This window comes from Aureobasidium namibiae, assembly GCF_000721765.1.
Source record: "Aureobasidium namibiae CBS 147.97 unplaced genomic scaffold scaffold_9, whole genome shotgun sequence".
NCBI classification, from domain to species: domain Eukaryota; kingdom Fungi; phylum Ascomycota; class Dothideomycetes; order Dothideales; family Saccotheciaceae; genus Aureobasidium; species Aureobasidium namibiae.
The window spans coordinates 745,068-762,347 of record NW_013581200.1 but is presented as its reverse complement, the minus strand read 5'-3'; the positions used below and the strand labels follow the sequence as shown (position 1 = coordinate 762,347).

The following is a 17,280-nucleotide window of genomic DNA, read 5'->3' as shown; positions in this document are numbered from 1 at the left end:
ACGACGACGACGACGACGACGACAAGACCTTGGTCGTCATTGTGTTGGCTTGTCGAGAAACGCCCTGCAGTCCCCTGCTCTTTTGCGCTTAATTCTCCGAAAGCTTTGAGGAGGGGGTCGTCTGCTTCAATGGCGTGCTGATGGTTCAAGCAACAAAGCTCTGCTCTGACGGTGCCGCAAGGAAGAAGGCGTCTCGTCCTGGGCCAGGACAGACGTGTACCGTGGATGCGTCTTGTTTGGCAGGGTTGCGCGAGATGCGGAAGGCGCGTGTCCAGCAAGCCGTGACTGCTCTCCCCCGAGTACCCGACCCTCGTTGAACCTTCAAAAGCGCCCCCACGATGCAGGAGCCGAACAGAGCGACAAGAGGGAGGTTAAAGATGCAAAACGCGACGCTCCAAGTCAAAGATGCAAGCACGCAATGTGTGAGAAGAAGACGAACAAAAGGACAGTTGACAACGAGGATGCCCAAGTCGAATCAAAGCATCGAGAGAGACCCAAAGGGAGCAGCGTTGTTGTTGTTGAAGACTGCGCAGAGCATGAACCACCAAGCGCCAAAACTGACGGCCGACCAAAATAGCCACAAGCCCTGTCAAACAGACGACTCCACATGACAACACAGTCCCCCAGCACTACTGACCATGACTCTTCATCCCTCGACACGTCTACCCTTGACATTGCCGTCCCTTCTGTCTGCTCTGCATTTCTCATCAGTTCCTCATTCTGCGTCTCACTGCTCTTGCATAACCACATCTTGATATAGCATCAATCGCTACGAGCACACGTGTTTCATATCATTATCTACATCTTATAATATCTTGACTGCACCTCGGACCCGAAGGTGCATGCGATAGAAGAAAGGAGAAGGTCCACGGTCTTTCACCGCTCCCTATCATCTGATATCGTCCATTCTTCTGCAGTCCCTACATAAGCGTGCATCTGGAACATCTGCTTTCCCGTGTCTAGACCTGCCACTGTTGGTTGATATGCTAGCAGTCGGCAAGAATCTGTCATGACTGGGCCGGGCATTATCTAGGTGCTCGTGTAGATACGTTCAAGGCTACAAGGTACATGGGCACATCTGCTTCACAACATCGAACTGCACGATCAAGAAAACAACATGGTGATCCGTAAGCAAGGCCAGAGTGAGAGATATTGATGAACGTCAAGTGTGTTTTTTTGGTGAAAGTTTGTTTGCTTTTCTCATGAACCCATGCTTCCACTCTCTTGGTTTTCAAGAGCAGAACGGGTGGTTGTAAAGAAAGACATGCCGCATTGCCTTGAAAAGAACAGTTCGCAGTGCCCTGACATGTTGCTTCCTTCTTTTGGTGTGTTGATCCGACACAGTTCTCGTGCGCTTCTTCTTCCTTTGACCGTGGCAAGTTCACATCAACGCCCAGCAGAAAAAAATTCGAATGCAAAAGTCGTGTCGAAATCAGTTCAGAAATCCCTCAACCGTGAAACCATTGTCTAGTAGAACCCTCTTTTGATTGATATGAGAATTTACATGACAACACCGGAGTTGGAGGCGATACGCTGCAGTCTGTGTTAGTCTTGAGTGTTCCTTGCATGTCCAGGATAGGATATCTCTTACGGGCCAAAGTTCAGCAGCCTCCTTTCCGACGGGACCAGTGATGGCGGAACCCTTCATCTCACCCTTGGGGTTGACAATGACACCGGCGTTGTCCTCGAAGTAGAGGAACATACCGTCAGCGCGTCTCCAGGGCTTTGACTGTCTGACAATGACGGCAGGCATGACCTTCTTGCGGAGCTCAGGCTTTCCCTTCTTGACGGTGGCCATAACCATGTCACCAACACCACCGGCGGGGAGACGGTTGAGGCGAGCACCAATACCCTTGACGGAGATGATGTAGAGGTTACGGGCGCCAGAGTTGTCGGCGCAGTTCATGACGGCACCGCTGTAAAGAAATTCGTGTTAGCCGCATGTTTCTTTTTCCTGGAGTGTCGGAGCGGGTGCAATGATCGGGCGGGTCATGTGGTGATTGTTCGAGATGTTCAAAAAGTGTTCGGAGGGGGATTGCGAGAGCGTTCGGATGGCATGTCGATGCGCTGAAGTGGGAGAAGGTGAAGGGTTTTCTTTTCGACGTACACAGGCAGACCCAAGGTCATTCTCAGCTTGTTACCGGAGGTGGAACCACGGCTAGAAGACACAAACTCGTCAGTATTTCTTCAGCGGTTTCGCAGTCGCCGTAGCTCGTTGCACACATACCCGCGACCCATTTTGACTGTTTATTAGTATGAACGGTGGGGAGTTGAAGAAGAGGGTGTCGCTTCGTTGCTGGTCGAACGAGTCTGCGCCAAATGCGCATCGAGAAATCGCCAGCCCGCCAAATTCTGTGCGCCAACGGAATAAGCCGCGCTTCTCCCGACCAACCCCAGTCCGCTTTGGGAAACTACTTTTACTCTTGCAACATCATCAACAATATCACTTCACTTCATTTCACACGTAGAGATTATATGCAAATACTTGTTGTCTTTGTCATGTCGAAAAGTCGCAGTCTGTTGGATTCCCTTTTCTGCTCCTCCCCTCTGGCTATAACGCATTTCAATCATCCATCTCCACACTTTCTTAACCAAGCAAGTCGTCCATGGCTCCTCCAGTCTTTTGACCGCCGTTCTGAGGAGCAGATGCTGCTGCAGGGCTAGTTGTCCCCCAGATACCAGCGCTAGCCTTTTGCTTGGCCATATCTGCCATGGTAGGTCCCTTGTTGCCGGGCGTGCCTGCCTTCTTGATGTTGGTACCGGAAAGCAGAGCAGCAAAGGCATCACCACTAGCCTTGGGCTTGGGAGCACCTCCGATGGGCGACTTGATGCTAGGAGATGCCACTGTAGATGCCGGCTGTGATTGGGTCGCACTGACGGATGTGAAGTAGTTGGGCTGTGCAGCCTGGAAGCCTCCTGCACGTGGTTGGGTTGCCGACATTGGTGATGCAATGTTTTGTGGCGGCGGTGCTGCTGCTGCGCCAGTGACGGGAGATGTGGTGGAGAAGAGAGTGCTGAAGGCAGCATTGTTGGTGCCCTGTCTTGGCTGGGGCTGTGCGAATTGAGTGTTGGGTGTGGCGGTAGAAACAGGAGGTGCAATAGATGTGTAGTTGGGCGTGTAGTTGGGCTTGGGGACTGCTGCAACTGCCGGAGCGGGAGCAGCAGCTGGGGCAGCGGACTGGAAGTCGTCAAAGTCGTCGTCATCTGCACCGCCTGACTGGAGAGCACCGAATCCGTCATCCGCAGGCTGCTTGCCGTTGGAAGACACGGCAGACATGGCGGGAGCGGCGAGCGAAGCTGGCTCATCACCAAAATCGAAGAGGTCAACCTCTGGCTCCTTTGGCTTTGGAGGTTCGGGCTTCTTTGCTGCTGCTGTTGATGTCTTGGTTCCGGTCCTTGAGGACTCTGCCTTTCTTCTCGGTGGTGCCGCTGCTGAGCCCTCGTCGTACTCGTCGTATTCATCGAACCTGTCCTGACCTCTGCTGCGGCTCTGACTGCGCTCCTCCCAGTCGTCTTGCACAGTCTCACCTCCGAAGCCACCACCATCACCGTAGACTTGTCTTGTAGCTCCACCGTAGCCTCCAGGTGCAGACTCACTGCCAAAGCCACCGTATCTGCTGGTGGAGGTGGACATTGAACCTCCAAGACCAGCTCCACCCTCGACACCGCTGTACTTGTTCTTGTTCTGTCTTGCCTTCTTACGCTCAGACCGAATCCTGTCGACGTCGCTGAGAAGTTCGGTAAGTTCCTTTGATCGGTTGCGGACATTGATGCCCTGGTCCTTGCCGTTCGGGTCGATGTAATGGAATTGGCGCAGCATCTTGATGAGGGAAAGGTGGGATCGCACATCGTCGATGACCCTCTCGGAGCCGTTCTTGATCAGGAATTCGAGTAGTTGGAGAGCCTGTCATATCTTAGACACGTCCTCAAAAGGGTGTCAGTCGAACTCACCTTGTAGATCTGTCGCCATTCCTCGGCCGTCTTTTCTGTGAAGCGTTTGTAGATCATGGGCATAATCTCGTTGAGAATTTGACTGCAGCCTGGTCAGACATCGAAGTGTTCGTACGCAGATGCATGATGGGGTCGTACTAGTTGAATGTTCCAGCGGCAATCTCGTTCATCATGGTGGTGGATGCTCCCCAAGGCTCGTTGTTGGTGGCTTCTCGGACCTGTATGACGGTCAGCGAGAGGTTCAAAGACTGCTACAGTCATAGTCCACTGACCTTGGACTCCATCTCGGTGTAATTCATGACAGCTAACCACATGTTAGTCCCCAACCTCCTGAATCAATCGCTATACCGCTGACATACCATTCTGGACTTTACGGACACCTGCCTTCAGGTCGTAAAGCGTCAGATTGCTGACCTGACTCTTCAAGCTCTCGAAATCCATCTTGCACAAAGGCTTGCTATGACACTGCTGTTCGATACAGGAGTGACACGCTGCTGGTCGCGCTGGACTTATTGACGTCGCGGGCGGCGTCCCCGGATTCGACGGAGGTGCCAAGGCTGGTCAAGGCCAACAAAGCCACCATTTGTTTGTTCATCGATTGGGTTACACCACGATTGAACACTTCCATCTCGAATTCAGAACAGTACAGTAATTCTGCAGGGGGTGAACAAGCTAAACCTCCGTCAGCTGAGATGACTCTTGGAGCCTGTGTGTCTTTTCGATGCTGGCTTGCATACGTGGAAACTGTCAAACTGAGAGTTCTTCCGACAGAATTGCCTGGTTCGATCGACTTACAGTACGTTTTCTCTTGTCATCACCAACGACCAGTCGATGCCAGTATGTCCTGGCTATAACTACTTGATAGACTCGGATGTGATTAGCTAACAGTGTCTTGACTCAGTAAATGTCCCGTTCGATGCAATTATGCTTCTATATTGGATGCTGACAGTACGACCCTGATCAAGCAGCTGCGTCATCGATTCGTGGCAGAAACGTGGAATGGAGCACTGAGCTATGCAGAGCTTGAAGAGGGCTTTTACACATGTTGATATGGGAGCTGCTTAAAATGGTCCGTACAGGCTTCATCAAAAGTTCACAGGAGTAATTATCGAAGTCTGTCTGTGCAGGGTGGCTTAGCTCCCCCTCTTTGTTATGAGCCAAGCTTCGGAGCTGTGAGGACGAGCTGCATCATGCATGTTTCGACGGAGTGAATGAACGAGCCACTCGTGAGGTCAGACAGAATTTAAGATGGAAAGCGAGGCCTCCAGAGATGTGAATAGACCATTACTAGAACTGTTCGAGGTTCATTCTGAGACGTGAGGCCCTCTTGAGCTCGGCGGCAGAAAAGTGATGGACACCACTCAGACAGAAGTGACGAGAATTGCAGACTGGTTACCGGGAAAAAGCCGAGTGGAGATTTTTGAGGTCGTCACTCAAGGAGGGGTTCACCTGGAAACCCCGCCACTTGCAAGCTCCGATTCCTGCACACTTCTTTCCACATGTTCTCTCTCCGAAAGACCCCAACCACTTTCATCAACAACACTCTCAACCAACAATCCAGACTCTTTTCCGCTTCATCCGCAAACATGGTTCAAAAGGTTTACTTCGACTGCACCTGGACCGGTCCTCAGGTCAACGTTGATGGCAACGGCAAGCCCACCAACACCGACCGCGAGGTTAAGCGTACGTCCACCGCCCACCTCTACTCTATCAATTCACATGCAGCCAGCTGACAAGACCTGCAGAGCGCTCCGGCCGCATCAACTTCGAGCTCTTCGACGACGTTGTCCCCAAGACCGTCGAGAACTTCCGCGCTCTCTGCACTGGCGAGAAGGGCTTCGGCTACTCTGGCTCCAAGTTCCACCGTGTCATCCCTGACTTCATGCTCCAGGGTGGTGACTTCACCCGTGGCAACGTGAGTGAACCATCTGTCCATCGCTTCACCTGACGACATACTGACAATGCATGACAGGGCACTGGTGGCAAGTCCATCTACGGCGAGAAGTTCGCCGACGAGAACTTCAAGCTCGCCCACAAGAAGCCTTTCATGCTCTCCATGGCCAACGCCGGCCCCAACACGTATGTCTACACCTATCAATCGTTTACCTGACACGCCAGCTAATCTCATGTCAAACAGCAACGGCTCCCAGTTCTTCATCACCACCGTCGTCACCAGCTGGCTCGACGGCCGTCACGTCGTCTTCGGCCAGGTTCCCGACGGTGACGCTGCTTCCATGTCCGTCATCAAGTCCATCGAGGCTTGCGGTTCCAGCTCCGGTGCCATCCGTGGCGGCGGTGCTCCCCCCACCATCACCGCCGCTGGCGAGCTCTAAGCGTGTCGTTTGATCCCAAAGAGTCCTTTTTGACTTGGCAAAATAGAATACGAGACATGAACCCTTGCAGATAGGAAGGAAAGAAAAGAGAGCTTAGCTCTTTCAAGCACTTGAACTATTCTTGACATATCAAAACGTAGCAAAAGTGCTATCCTTTTTTCTCCTTGATCTTGCTGTCCTACTTTTCGTGATCGTTTACCTATCTATATTGTGATGCCCCACCTTCCACGATGACATCGTTGCTCCTGAATCGATACTAGCAGCTACCATCTCTTGTGTCTTCGCGTCCCATAACCTGCTAATTTCTCAAGCAGTTCCAGCGTCAAACCTCTGTTGAGCTAGATGGTTGCGAGTTTCCAAGTTTGTCTCGAGCACTCGCTACAGACTGACTCTCCCCGGTACAAGCTAGTCACTCACCACGGGAAAGCATGAAATATAATTTGAGCTCCACTTCTTGAAATCAGCTTACGGGATACACCTACATCTAGACCCAACCAATTGTGAGCACACAATCAAGATTGCTCGACAAGTCGATGCTGCGAAACTATTCAAAAGGTCAACACCAGAACTAAGGGGGGGACTCACAGGCTTCCTGGTGGAAAGTAGTGGAGATTGATACTGTAAGGGGAAGAAGGAATGACATTTTAAACTCGCCGTTTATCCCTCATCAAAGGAACAAACTCTCTGGGTACTAAAAAGACTGCTAAAACTGGAAATGGAACGAAACGACAAAAAACGTGGAATAATTCGTTAAGACACAAGCTCCTGGACGTCCTCTTGGCCTCCATTTTCTCAACAATGCCCAGCTTGATTCCATCTATGAGTCGGCATCGTGGAACTCCTCATCAATACCCTCGACGCTATCTTGACGGTGAATGACGGGTTGCAACGGCTCCTTGAGATCGCCAATGGTGTTCAAAGGTGAAGTGTGTTGTTGGCTAGGTTGCTGAGGTGCAGCACCACCTGCATGGCCAAAATCGACCAGGTTGCTGGAGCCTGATGACGAAGAAGGGTTGTATTGTTGGAATTGTTGGGGCTGGTAGGAGGGTTGTGCTTGCTGGATTTGAGGCTGCTGAGGCTGCTGGAACTGCTGTGGTTGCGGTGCAGCGGCAGGGACAGGAGCGGCAGAAGGAGCTTCCTGTCTGGGTTGTGCCTGGACTTGAGATTGTGCTTGAACCTTAGGCTGTGCTGGAGCCTGAGCTTTCTGGCCTGGCAGGACGGGTGCGATGGCGAGAACTTGCTTGACAATCTCATCAGGGGTCTTGCCATCGCTAGAAGTGGAAATGTTAGTAAGCTCCAATGAACAGATGTGACGCAAAGCCAAAACTTACATGGTAGCATCAATGACCCAGTCGAGGTTCTCCTCTCCATCCATGTCTCCTGGACTCTGACTTGCGCCAGCTCTTGTCTTACGGAAGAGCTTGGGGTGCCATTCTCCATGTTCTCCCCGCTCTGCAGCTTCTGCACGCTGGCGGTCTTCGATGAAGGACTTTTCGTCTGTGGCAGTCTTTTGGTCGGCAACCTTGATGGCCTTGGTGACCTTGTCCCAAAGTTTCTGCGACTCGCGATCTCCTTGCTCCTCGAGAGGACGGGCTTTGGGGTACGAAGGTCTGGCGTGGGAGGCATCGAAAATGAGTTCCTTCTTACCGGTCTGCCGCTTGTTAGCATTTGTACACCTTTCCCAGACGCTCCGAGCAGCTTACCGTCAGATTCTTAATGTACATCTCCTTGTCCCAATAACCGCTGAACTCGAACAGATTCTTTCCACTCTTGGTGTCCTTGATGTGGCCTCCGATGGCGTTGTATGTTCCAGTCATCCAGCCCTTGACCTTGAAGTCAATCTCAGCTTCCAGACCCAGCTCCGGGCAGCGGACGTAGGCGTGGTCGCCAAGCTCGTACTTCATCTTGCCGAACAAGATACCCCTGGCGTACATGTTGGGCTGTGTGATGAAGTATCGCTCGTTGCGGTTCAAGAGGCGCATGACTGCAATGCCCTCCATGAAACTGCCGACCGAGTTGCCCAGGAATCTACTGCGTGGTTTGAGAGTACCGTCGACACGGATGTGGTGCTCGGGGGCCATGAAGAAGTAGCTCGACTTGGGAGGGTGGTGCGATGTCTGCTCGGAGATGTAGTATCCACGCGTGTTGTCGGGGTAGTCCCAGTATCCAGTAAAGGTCTCGCCGAGGACGGGGTTGAGAGGCTTCTTGACGCCGCTGTATGTTTGTTAGCTGCTGACTGTCGCTGACTGGAACAAAGACAAACTCACGGAGGCTTGATGTGCCACCCACTGAGGTAGAACTTGGTGACGGCGACAAAGCGCTCGACGGGGTCGTCGATGCCGGGCAGAGTAAGCAGGATCTCAGGGTGTGCCATGAAATTGGTGATGCGTTCGAGCATAGATCGTGGCTCGAGGATGAAGGTAGGCAGCGTCACTCTACTCAGGTCGGCGCCTGGTCGCAGCTGGCTGATAATGTGCGACAGGACATTGCCCTGGTCCTGGTCAACGACTGTCTCATCGTCGGCGGTAGTGTCTGGACGGTCGCCCTCGACAGACGATCTGTTGCCTGCAGTGTTCCTTCTCAGTCCCAGAGTCATTTTGTGAAGATGGAAAAAACTTGTTACGAACTAGCAGCCGAATGGCGTCTATGCGAATGTCCAAGAACCATGGTCGTATTTTGATTAATGTCCCTAGGTCACTCCGGTGCTAAAGGAAGGATCTGTGCACAACGCCGTCGACAAGGCTACCAAGTGCTGATTCGTGCTTTTGAGAGGGACGGGGCTGTAGTCACGCCTTTTGTCTCTGTGAATTCACTGAACAAAAGATCGAGCAATGATATGTGTCGTCGTCAGCCAAAGTTGACCCTGTTACGTATCTATAGAAGAGCAGCTCCCTGGCCATCCGCTTGTTTGTTCACTTTCCTGCTCTTCCGAGGGTTAAAACACCACTCTACGTCACAACGTCTTGGCACTCTTTATGCAGCTTCTCTCAAGCTTCGGCGTGTCGAATCGCGCCGTAATTCTTCATGCCAACGACTCGAGATCGATCCTGTCGATATTCTGATGGCAGTACACTGTACACAGCAGTCTGTTAGACCAACGTACTGCCATCTCACGAACGCATCGGACCGTATTCCATCACAGCTGCAGCTTTCTAACCTGGCACAGCTCAAAGCTGTCGAGCAACAACCCCTCACTCACCGTATTCCGTACTCGTCGTCTCCGACCCAGACTCGCTATAATTTCCTGTCTTATGACAATCTTCCGAAGCCGACACGTATTATCAAGGCTGGCCTGCTGCTTGCTGGATCGTATTGCATTTTGAGTAGATCACGTTCGTGTGTCAGGCACCAATATCGGAATCCCGGATCCATGAGCTGCCGGCGGTCTGAAGGCGTGCCCCTCGTATTGACATGTGATTTGCTTGTGGCCTTCTTCTCAGCCGAGTGGTGAACATGCAGGTTCTTAATGATAATTCGTTCATACGAGCTGGTATAAGTTCATGACTTCGTAGCTTCATCCTCAAGCTTCCCTAGACCTCATTCCTCATGCCTTCTTGGGATCCGAACTGACAAAGGTGTCGACCATCTTTGCGTCCATCTTCTTGCGCTGCTCTTGAAGCTTGCCCATGAAGCCATCGTCGGCAGTCTTGTTGGTCTCATGATCCCATTCTTCAATGTGTTCCTCGATCAAGCCCTGGCTGTTGAGCTTGAAGGTCAACTTGCTGTTGACAGTCTTCTCGGCACCCTCCTTCTTGAATGGAATAGGAGATTTGAAGACATAGTGCTGTGTCAAGTTCAGCTGCAACTGAGAGGGCGTTGACGATGCGAGAACTGCGACTTCTGTAAATGTGTTAGCAATGAGCATGTCACTAAATGAAGTTGTGTGTGTGTGACATACCTTTGGTGTCGCTACGTGCAAAGATCTTGGGCATGCCGTTGAACTGCGACATGACACTGTCCTTGCCCTTGGCGATACTGACAGGGTCGTGGAAGACAGCACTGTCGGCATAGTGTCTATAACTCTGCTCGCTGGGCTCTAGCTGGTACAGCTTGAGGATATCGGTGATGAATGTCTGCTCCTCTGACGTAGCTTCTCTGGTGGCCAGAGTGCCTTGCGAAGACTGAGTAAAAGACATGTTTGTGTATATGATTCGTGACTTTGGTAGGTTGTTTGAGAGTTAGAAGAAGAGCCTCAAGCACTTCGACATGTGTTCATCTGGAATGCAACCAGCACTGAGCAGACGTCATGATCGAGGTGATCGACATGATCTCAGATGGCTTGGACGGGGTTTAGTGGACCCCCTTCTGGTACGAGATTTGCTGGACCCTCCCCAGGCCTCGGCATGTCTCGATTCCGAATCTCAGGAGGCTTCGAAGCATGCCAGATACACAAACATGCATCTTCGCGACAACGCATTGAGAGCTGCTGTAGTGGCAGCTCTGGCCATAACAGTCAGCGCATCGTTAGGCGATCGCTTGCCAGACTTCAAAGAGTGCATCAAGGTACGAATATATCATTTGCGACAGAAGCTCTTCGGCGCATGCAGCGAGCAGTAGCTAACATGAGTCTCGCAGACATGTACGGCGACTAACTGCGTACCCGGCGGTCCCTCGATCTGTAAGCCCTGACCCGACCTTCTGCACTTGAACATCAGGAAGAGCAAGGAGCATCCGAATAGAGAGGGGACATGCAAGAAGCAAGAGACCAGAGCAACAGAAACTCATACCGAGCAAACAGCCCTCCAGCACCGCCTCCTCCTATGGGACTGCCCTTCGGAATGCGACTACTCCTGTCAACACGTCGTCACCGACAAGCGCCTCGCCCGTGACCCCCCGTACCGCGAACCAATCCTCCAATTCCACGGCAAATGGCCCTTCTACCGGTTCCTAGGCATGCAAGAACCCTTCTCTGTGATCTTCTCCCTGCTCAATTTTCTCGCTCATGATCATGGCATGAAAGTCATCCGAGAAAAGATACCTGCGAGCTACCCTCTGAGGAGATTCTATCTGGGCTTTGGATACTTTGGCCTTGCGAGCTGGATCTTCAGCTGTGTCTTCCACACCAGAGACTTTGCGCTGACAGAGAAACTGGATTACTTTGGTGCTGGAGCTAGTGTGCTATACGGCCTTTTCCTGTCTGTGGTGCGCGTCTTCCGCCTCGACAAGGAAACACCCAAACATTCTAGTGTGCTCCGAGCATGGATTGGTCTCTGCATCACCCTATACATTGCTCACATTTCTTACCTCAGTTTCTGGCGCTTCGATTACACCTACAACATGGCTGCCAATGTTGCAGTGGGCATTGTGCAGAATTTGATCTGGAGTTGGTTTAGTGTGAGCAGATATCAAAAGACTAAAAGGATGTGGGCGGCTTGGCCGGGTTTGATTGTCGCGTGGGTTATTCTTGCGATGAGCCTGGAGCTGTTTGATTTCCCGCCTTGGTGGGGTGCGGTGGATGCGCATAGTTTGTGGCATTTGATGACGGTTTTCCCAACGCTTTGGTGGTACAGCTTCTTGATCAAGGATGCGCAGGAAGACATGCAGGGAATGCGCCTCAAGGCGTAGAGCGAGCTTGTGTGATGTTAGTTCTGCATCCACACATCCGTATTTGGACAAAACATCAATCATCATGTCACTCTGACATGCACAAAAAGATAGATTCGAGATGTATCAGAATAGAGTCTTCATCTCCGGCATGGTATCGTACATTCCTCTGTTTTACATACATTTCAGTTCTTCTTGGGTACTTCCATAGATGCCGTCTTTGCCATGAGCAGTTGCCCAACCATATTGATAGCGCCGTCTGGGTCATCCTTGTTGTACAAGAACAGCCCTTGCAAAGCAGCTGTGCTGACTGAGTTGACAAGACCATATTGCTCGACACGCTCCAGGAATAAAACTCTCTTGCTGCCATCAGCGTCCAGCGGTGCATAGAATCTATTCCACATCTGCTCCATTTGCCAGAGTGTTGCTTCGCCGAGACGGAGTGTCATGTCAACTCTACCGGGTCGGATGAGTGCATCGTCGAGGCGTTCAATATGATTGGTCGTCATGAAGGCAATACGTTCCTCGGCACTGGCAACACCATCGAGAGCATTGAGCAGACCGGAGAAGGTAACTGTAGCTCCACTAAAGCCATCTTCGTCGCGTTGTCGTCTGTTGTTGAACGCTGCATCTGCATCTTCCAAGAGAACGAATGTGCGAGGAGGCAAGTTGAGCATCAGTTGGTTCAGCAAATCATCGGTGAGACCACGCTGACTCAGACTGAGCATAGCAATGTTGAAGTCGAGTTCACCGGCCAGTGCTTGTACGAAAGACGTCTTGCCAGTTCCGGGCGGGCCATGTAGAAGATATCCTCTTCGGTAGGGGATGCCGCGGTCCAAGTACCAAGTGCGAGCGTTCAAGAATTCAGTCACATCATCTCTGATCATTTCTGCCATGCCCTCTTCCAGGACAACAGAGTCGAAAGGTCTCTTGCGCTTCGCGTCTCCCAAGGGCATCCATTGCATGTTGCTCAGAGTGTAGACCATAGTCTTGCCTTCAATACTTTGCATAGATAAGGAATGTGCTTCTGAGAACATGTCTTCGAAGATGTGACGGTGTGCGTATAGTGTGGTGAGTTTGATGGTTTCAAAAGGTTGGCCTTGAGCGTCAAAAGACTTTCCTTCGCGTTGTCTGTCCACAGCAATGAAGGCATTTTTGAATCTCAAGATGTGTTTTCCGTGTCCGGGAACCAGAGAGAAGTGCGTATGTGATGCTCCACCAGGAGTCTTCTGACTCGCTGTTTTGATTTGAAGATGATGCAGACCTGGTGTAAAACGTCGTATCAGAGCTTCCATCATACCAGGTTTTCTGTGGAAACGTCAGCATAGTTACATTCTGGGATTCAAGCACATGACATACACATTCTCAGCAGTGTCCGAGAGTGACTTTTGATATTGCCGTGTCATCCAATTAAGAACCCACGGGTAAGATTCATCGTGTCGTGTGATTTCCAGATCCACCAGCATACGCCTCTTCAGCAATTCTCCTCCTCTTCTCAATCCTTGTTGTCCAATTCTCAATACAGCACCCAGACCCGCCAGGCCAAACCCTGCAGTAAAAAATGGATTGCTTGTAAGCTGCTGGAAAATCGAGCCATCGGCACTACCACTTCCCGCAAGTGATTTTAGAGCTTGTTCTTTGGATGGCGGAGCCGGTAGACTGGGCGCCAGTGGCACTGTATTCAGTGCATTTTGTTGATCCATTGAAAAAGAATTGATGTAGTCGAGCAGAGGCCGCTGCCAAAAGTTGGAGGCGGATGGCGCGTTCCCAATTGGGCTTGGTGTCCGTCATCGGCAGAACGTCGTTAATATCCGCATTGACCAATCACCCTCCAGACCATTGGACGACAATCGCTCCTTCTCTTCATCACTTGCCAAGATATTAACACTCTTCTCTGCCGGGAGGCATAGTATTCGCCGCGTGGTAATTGCCTACATACCTATGCATTCGCCTTCTCTGGACCGAATACGCCAACGCCCGCAAACAACCTCATTGTCTCGGTCTGGAGAACAAGCTTGACCAGCGAGATCTATACCTGTAATCTCAGGAGATGCTATCACACATGTGCATGCTGGCTATTCAACATCAAGTCCAGATGACTCGCAAGATATAGAGTCCATAAGAAGGCGAGCTGGGTTCACGATGGAAAGATGCTCTCTCTCATGGCTTTAACAACGAGTATCCGACGTATCAAAATGCACAATGTATTCCTGTATCTGGTCTTGCCCATGGAGAGACCTGGATAGAGTTTCCCTCATTAGAGCCGCCGACCAACTTGACTTCTTTCTGCATTCGGATATCCCTATACAGCGTCGACACTGTGGGCGAGATACGTATTACTCATGTTGGTCCACGCCGGTCACAGGTGTAAAAGGGTGAGTCAAGGGGGTTCCGGCAGCATAGAGCACCAGGTTAGCGATTCCAGTAAGAGTCAACTCTGTGCTCGCGTGGCTTCGACTCATACAAGGTGATGAAACTGTGCTCAAATTCAACTTTTCTCCTTCCATTGCCTAGAGCTGACCTGCCATCTACCTTGATTCTCGACCTCCGCTGGACATCCCCATTAGTCGCATCACAAGTCGTGACATATCCCCGCATCACACCAACTAACGACATGCCCAGACGACTCCCCTTAAGATCACCTCAAAACAAGGGGGCCAAGCTCCTGGTGCTAGCCCCAAAGCCGTCTGGAAGCGGTACAGCAGGGGTCTTTGACCAGATTCTCAATCCGAACGGGAACTCGATCTCGAGGCAGCTCCCTGGACAACCTCAACAGAGTCCGGCAGGGGTTCAGGCTGCGCCATGGACCCCTATGCCGCCTCTCAGTCAATTTTTGAACCACGTTTCACCATCCGGTCTCTCTCAGATGGCCCCAGGGGCTATCGTGTCGGGGGTGGTTATTGACCCATCGCCCGGTCAGGGGCTACCATTCAACCAGGGGCAGAGATCCGACTGGAGGACAGTGTATAATCAAGTCTACTCACAGGCCTTGCAGACGAGGCAGGGTAGACAACAGGGCTCCAACATGTCTCCCCTAATGGCGTCGCCATTTTCAACCAATGGCGGTCCTTCTCACAGCAGTACAGAGGCACAACCACTTGTGCATCACTCCAGAGAGGTAATTGACTTGACTGCGCACGAAGAAAACGACACTCTCCCCTGTCCTCCTGCCGCGGTGCCTGTGGCTCCGTCTCCTGGACCTTACCGCCGAGTGAGAATTCAGCCCGCAATGCGGAATGCACGTGTGCCTGCTGTACCCCTAAATGTTCACATGCCTGGTCAGAATGTCTCGGGCTACCAAGCTCCATACGCTTTACACGGGGAACAACCATCTCCCCACGCTTATAGTCAGGAAGATTACTATTGGGGCAGTTTCACTGGAGCGACAGACAGTGTGGGTAATAGCATTGACCCTCTCCTTGCACCTTCTCCTGCCAGACCTCTCATCCCAGGTGAGGCATTCGACCAGTCTTTCACCAGGGTCATCTCTGAGCCCCCTGCTTCTCTCGCCGAGGCACGCGCTGGCAAACGCCGTTGTGATGCTCCAGAAGCAAGCCTTGGTGTCAATGGCGAGGTATCATCTCGTCAATTCAAAAGACGGCATTATGCTAGGCAAGCTCAGAGTACGGCTGAAGGTGCTCGTGCCGATGCAGAGCGTGTAGCTATCGCTGTCGCGGCAGAGCAGGAGCAATGGACCAGGGAAGAAATCCACAAGGCACCTCCGTCAGAGAGTGGGAGAGCAGAGGAGGTACCCGGAGAGGGGTTGGAAGGGGATGACAAAGACAATGAAGCACAGGGCTCAGATATTGATCACGGAGAACAGAGCTCAAGTGACAACCAAGATTCTGGCTATGCTGAGCAGAGCAGTGACGGTAAAGAAGAGGACAGCGAAGAGAGCATCGAGCCTGAACAAACAGGTCAAGGCAATCAGGAGGCTCCTCATGAGAACGGGGCCACTGCTGAAGACGCCTTCTCCGAGTGGCTGAATCTAGAAATGTTTGGGGAGTAGAACGATCATGTAGTGTTTCAGTATTCAGGAACTTTTCGGGACGGAGGTGAATGGCATGCTTTCCTTATTTTCATCCTCGCTGATTTCTGCAAGTCAACACTCTTCACTGGACACAAGCGGACAGTATATAGAAGTGAAGCCGTATGAGAAAAGCGCGGTGATCAACCACGCATCCTCTTCCTTGTGGCCTCTTTTTTGTTAAATATACCATCCTCAACAGACCAACGAAGGCGACAGATCTGGACTCATTACCATACAAGCACCGTACCCGAGATCAACACTGCATCCAAGGTGTTACAAACAACTTGGTCATACAAATTCTTTATTGCTCCTTGCGCAGACTTTCGCTAACGGTGTCCGAACAGAACACCATGGCTTCCTCATCGTCCAACCAAGAGACAGACTCCAAGATCTCTCGAATCCAGAGGATCTCAAAAAACGAGACTTACAAAGAGCGTCTTCTCAGAAGAATAGCATCAGGAGGTTCCAGCTCTGCTCAAGCCACCAAGCTCTTTTCTGTATGTGGACCCTCTCTATCAACAACAAGATCGTCAAACCCCAGCGCCCCTGTCGTGACCCAAGAGTCGAGAAAGATCTCGCTACCGAACGTCCAGTCAAAGAATCTCAATCACAATACCAACAACAAAGGCCCTGTTACAACCGACACCCCCAAGACGGAACTCAAGTTTTCGAAAATTGTGTCTATGGCGTTCCTCATCGGACCCAATCTTGAATCAAAATCTGGCACACCCTCGTCAACCAAAAACGCTCCTATTTTAGTCGTGAAGAAGACCAAAGACAAGCAAAGAGAGAACGATGCTGTCACTATCTCTGAGCCTACAAAGAAAGATCGTGAGAGCACCGAGAATGCTCCTGCCCAAATCTCAAGCGTCACCACGAAGAATAGAAAGAGGAAATTACCTGTCATACCGGAATCTCCAAACAAGGTTCGCAGGATCGCAGCTGCACCTGAATCTGACAAAGGCCCCATCAACCACAAACTCAGGCTTCGCATCTTGCCTCGTACAAACAAACTTGTTTCCAGCAATGACTCTACGATGCAATCAGATCTAAAAGCCCCTATCAAGAATCCAGGCTCCAATGGCCTGATGGAAACTGCCATGCAGAGCTCAATCATCGACGAGAAGAAAAGAAAGAACGATGCTAAAACCACCTCAGCGACTGCAAAAAGAAGATAGAGTGACAAGATCTAGGAGGTAACTGAGGAGTGCTTCGCGACTTTGGACAAGCTGACGACCAGATCATCGTTTTCTTTTGTCTTTTGCATCCCAAATTTCAGGCGAGCGAGAGCGAAAGAAAATCTGGATCAACCTCAAAGGCAGAACAGGATGGTGAAAAGGTGCCCAGAGCAGATATTGCAAGGCCTTCTCAACACAGTGGAGATCTAGATGTAGCGAAGATCTAAATACAGCGAGAACTTCA

The 17,280-nt window shown here is 51.3% G+C and overlaps 9 protein-coding genes across 9 annotated transcripts; 4 read left to right on the top strand and 5 right to left on the bottom strand.

The window, feature by feature from the left end:
* Positions 1–1,500: 1,500 nt before the first annotated feature.
* Positions 1,501–2,238, bottom strand: M436DRAFT_82282 (ribosomal protein L14b/L23e; the record flags this gene model as incomplete). The annotated part of the gene is made up of 4 exons (XM_013571836.1): positions 1,501–1,533; positions 1,592–1,916; positions 2,108–2,158; positions 2,228–2,238. The coding sequence occupies 4 exons, from the start codon at positions 2,236–2,238 to the stop codon at positions 1,501–1,503; spliced, it is 420 nt and encodes a 139-aa protein (XP_013427290.1).
* A 349-nt stretch (positions 2,239–2,587) lies between these two features.
* M436DRAFT_47152 (ENTH-domain-containing protein) lies at positions 2,588–4,392 on the bottom strand (the record flags this gene model as incomplete). The annotated part of the gene is made up of 5 exons (XM_013571531.1): positions 2,588–3,904; positions 3,952–4,033; positions 4,090–4,169; positions 4,224–4,255; positions 4,311–4,392. 5 exons carry the CDS (start codon positions 4,390–4,392, stop codon positions 2,588–2,590), a joined length of 1,593 nt encoding a protein of 530 aa, XP_013426985.1.
* A 1,145-nt stretch (positions 4,393–5,537) lies between these two features.
* Positions 5,538–6,284, top strand: M436DRAFT_47860 (peptidyl-prolyl cis-trans isomerase H; the record flags this gene model as incomplete). Its single annotated transcript, XM_013571646.1, has 4 exons — positions 5,538–5,634; positions 5,697–5,866; positions 5,924–6,030; positions 6,089–6,284. The coding sequence occupies 4 exons, from the start codon at positions 5,538–5,540 to the stop codon at positions 6,282–6,284; spliced, it is 570 nt and encodes a 189-aa protein (XP_013427100.1).
* Positions 6,285–7,101: 817 nt separating this feature from the next.
* M436DRAFT_47188 (uncharacterized protein) lies at positions 7,102–8,880 on the bottom strand (the record flags this gene model as incomplete). The annotated part of the gene is made up of 4 exons (XM_013571542.1): positions 7,102–7,555; positions 7,616–7,935; positions 7,988–8,498; positions 8,552–8,880. 4 exons carry the CDS (start codon positions 8,878–8,880, stop codon positions 7,102–7,104), a joined length of 1,614 nt encoding a protein of 537 aa, XP_013426996.1.
* A 948-nt stretch (positions 8,881–9,828) lies between these two features.
* On the bottom strand, positions 9,829–10,420 carry M436DRAFT_82278 (uncharacterized protein; the record flags this gene model as incomplete). Its single annotated transcript, XM_013571835.1, has 2 exons — positions 9,829–10,124; positions 10,183–10,420. 2 exons carry the CDS (start codon positions 10,418–10,420, stop codon positions 9,829–9,831), a joined length of 534 nt encoding a protein of 177 aa, XP_013427289.1.
* Positions 10,421–10,679: 259 nt separating this feature from the next.
* Positions 10,680–11,849, top strand: M436DRAFT_47713 (Per1-like protein; the record flags this gene model as incomplete). The annotated part of the gene is made up of 3 exons (XM_013571631.1): positions 10,680–10,787; positions 10,860–10,902; positions 11,023–11,849. The coding sequence occupies 3 exons, from the start codon at positions 10,680–10,682 to the stop codon at positions 11,847–11,849; spliced, it is 978 nt and encodes a 325-aa protein (XP_013427085.1).
* A 164-nt stretch (positions 11,850–12,013) lies between these two features.
* On the bottom strand, positions 12,014–13,531 carry M436DRAFT_82276 (uncharacterized protein; the record flags this gene model as incomplete). Its single annotated transcript, XM_013571834.1, has 2 exons — positions 12,014–13,136; positions 13,188–13,531. The coding sequence occupies 2 exons, from the start codon at positions 13,529–13,531 to the stop codon at positions 12,014–12,016; spliced, it is 1,467 nt and encodes a 488-aa protein (XP_013427288.1).
* A 911-nt stretch (positions 13,532–14,442) lies between these two features.
* Positions 14,443–15,837, top strand: M436DRAFT_64175 (uncharacterized protein; the record flags this gene model as incomplete). Its single annotated transcript, XM_013571713.1, has 1 exon — positions 14,443–15,837. One exon carries the CDS (start codon positions 14,443–14,445, stop codon positions 15,835–15,837), a length of 1,395 nt encoding a protein of 464 aa, XP_013427167.1.
* Positions 15,838–16,208: 371 nt separating this feature from the next.
* On the top strand, positions 16,209–17,036 carry M436DRAFT_82274 (uncharacterized protein; the record flags this gene model as incomplete). The annotated part of the gene is made up of 1 exon (XM_013571833.1): positions 16,209–17,036. The coding sequence occupies one exon, from the start codon at positions 16,209–16,211 to the stop codon at positions 17,034–17,036; it is 828 nt and encodes a 275-aa protein (XP_013427287.1).
* Positions 17,037–17,280: the final 244 nt, after the last annotated feature.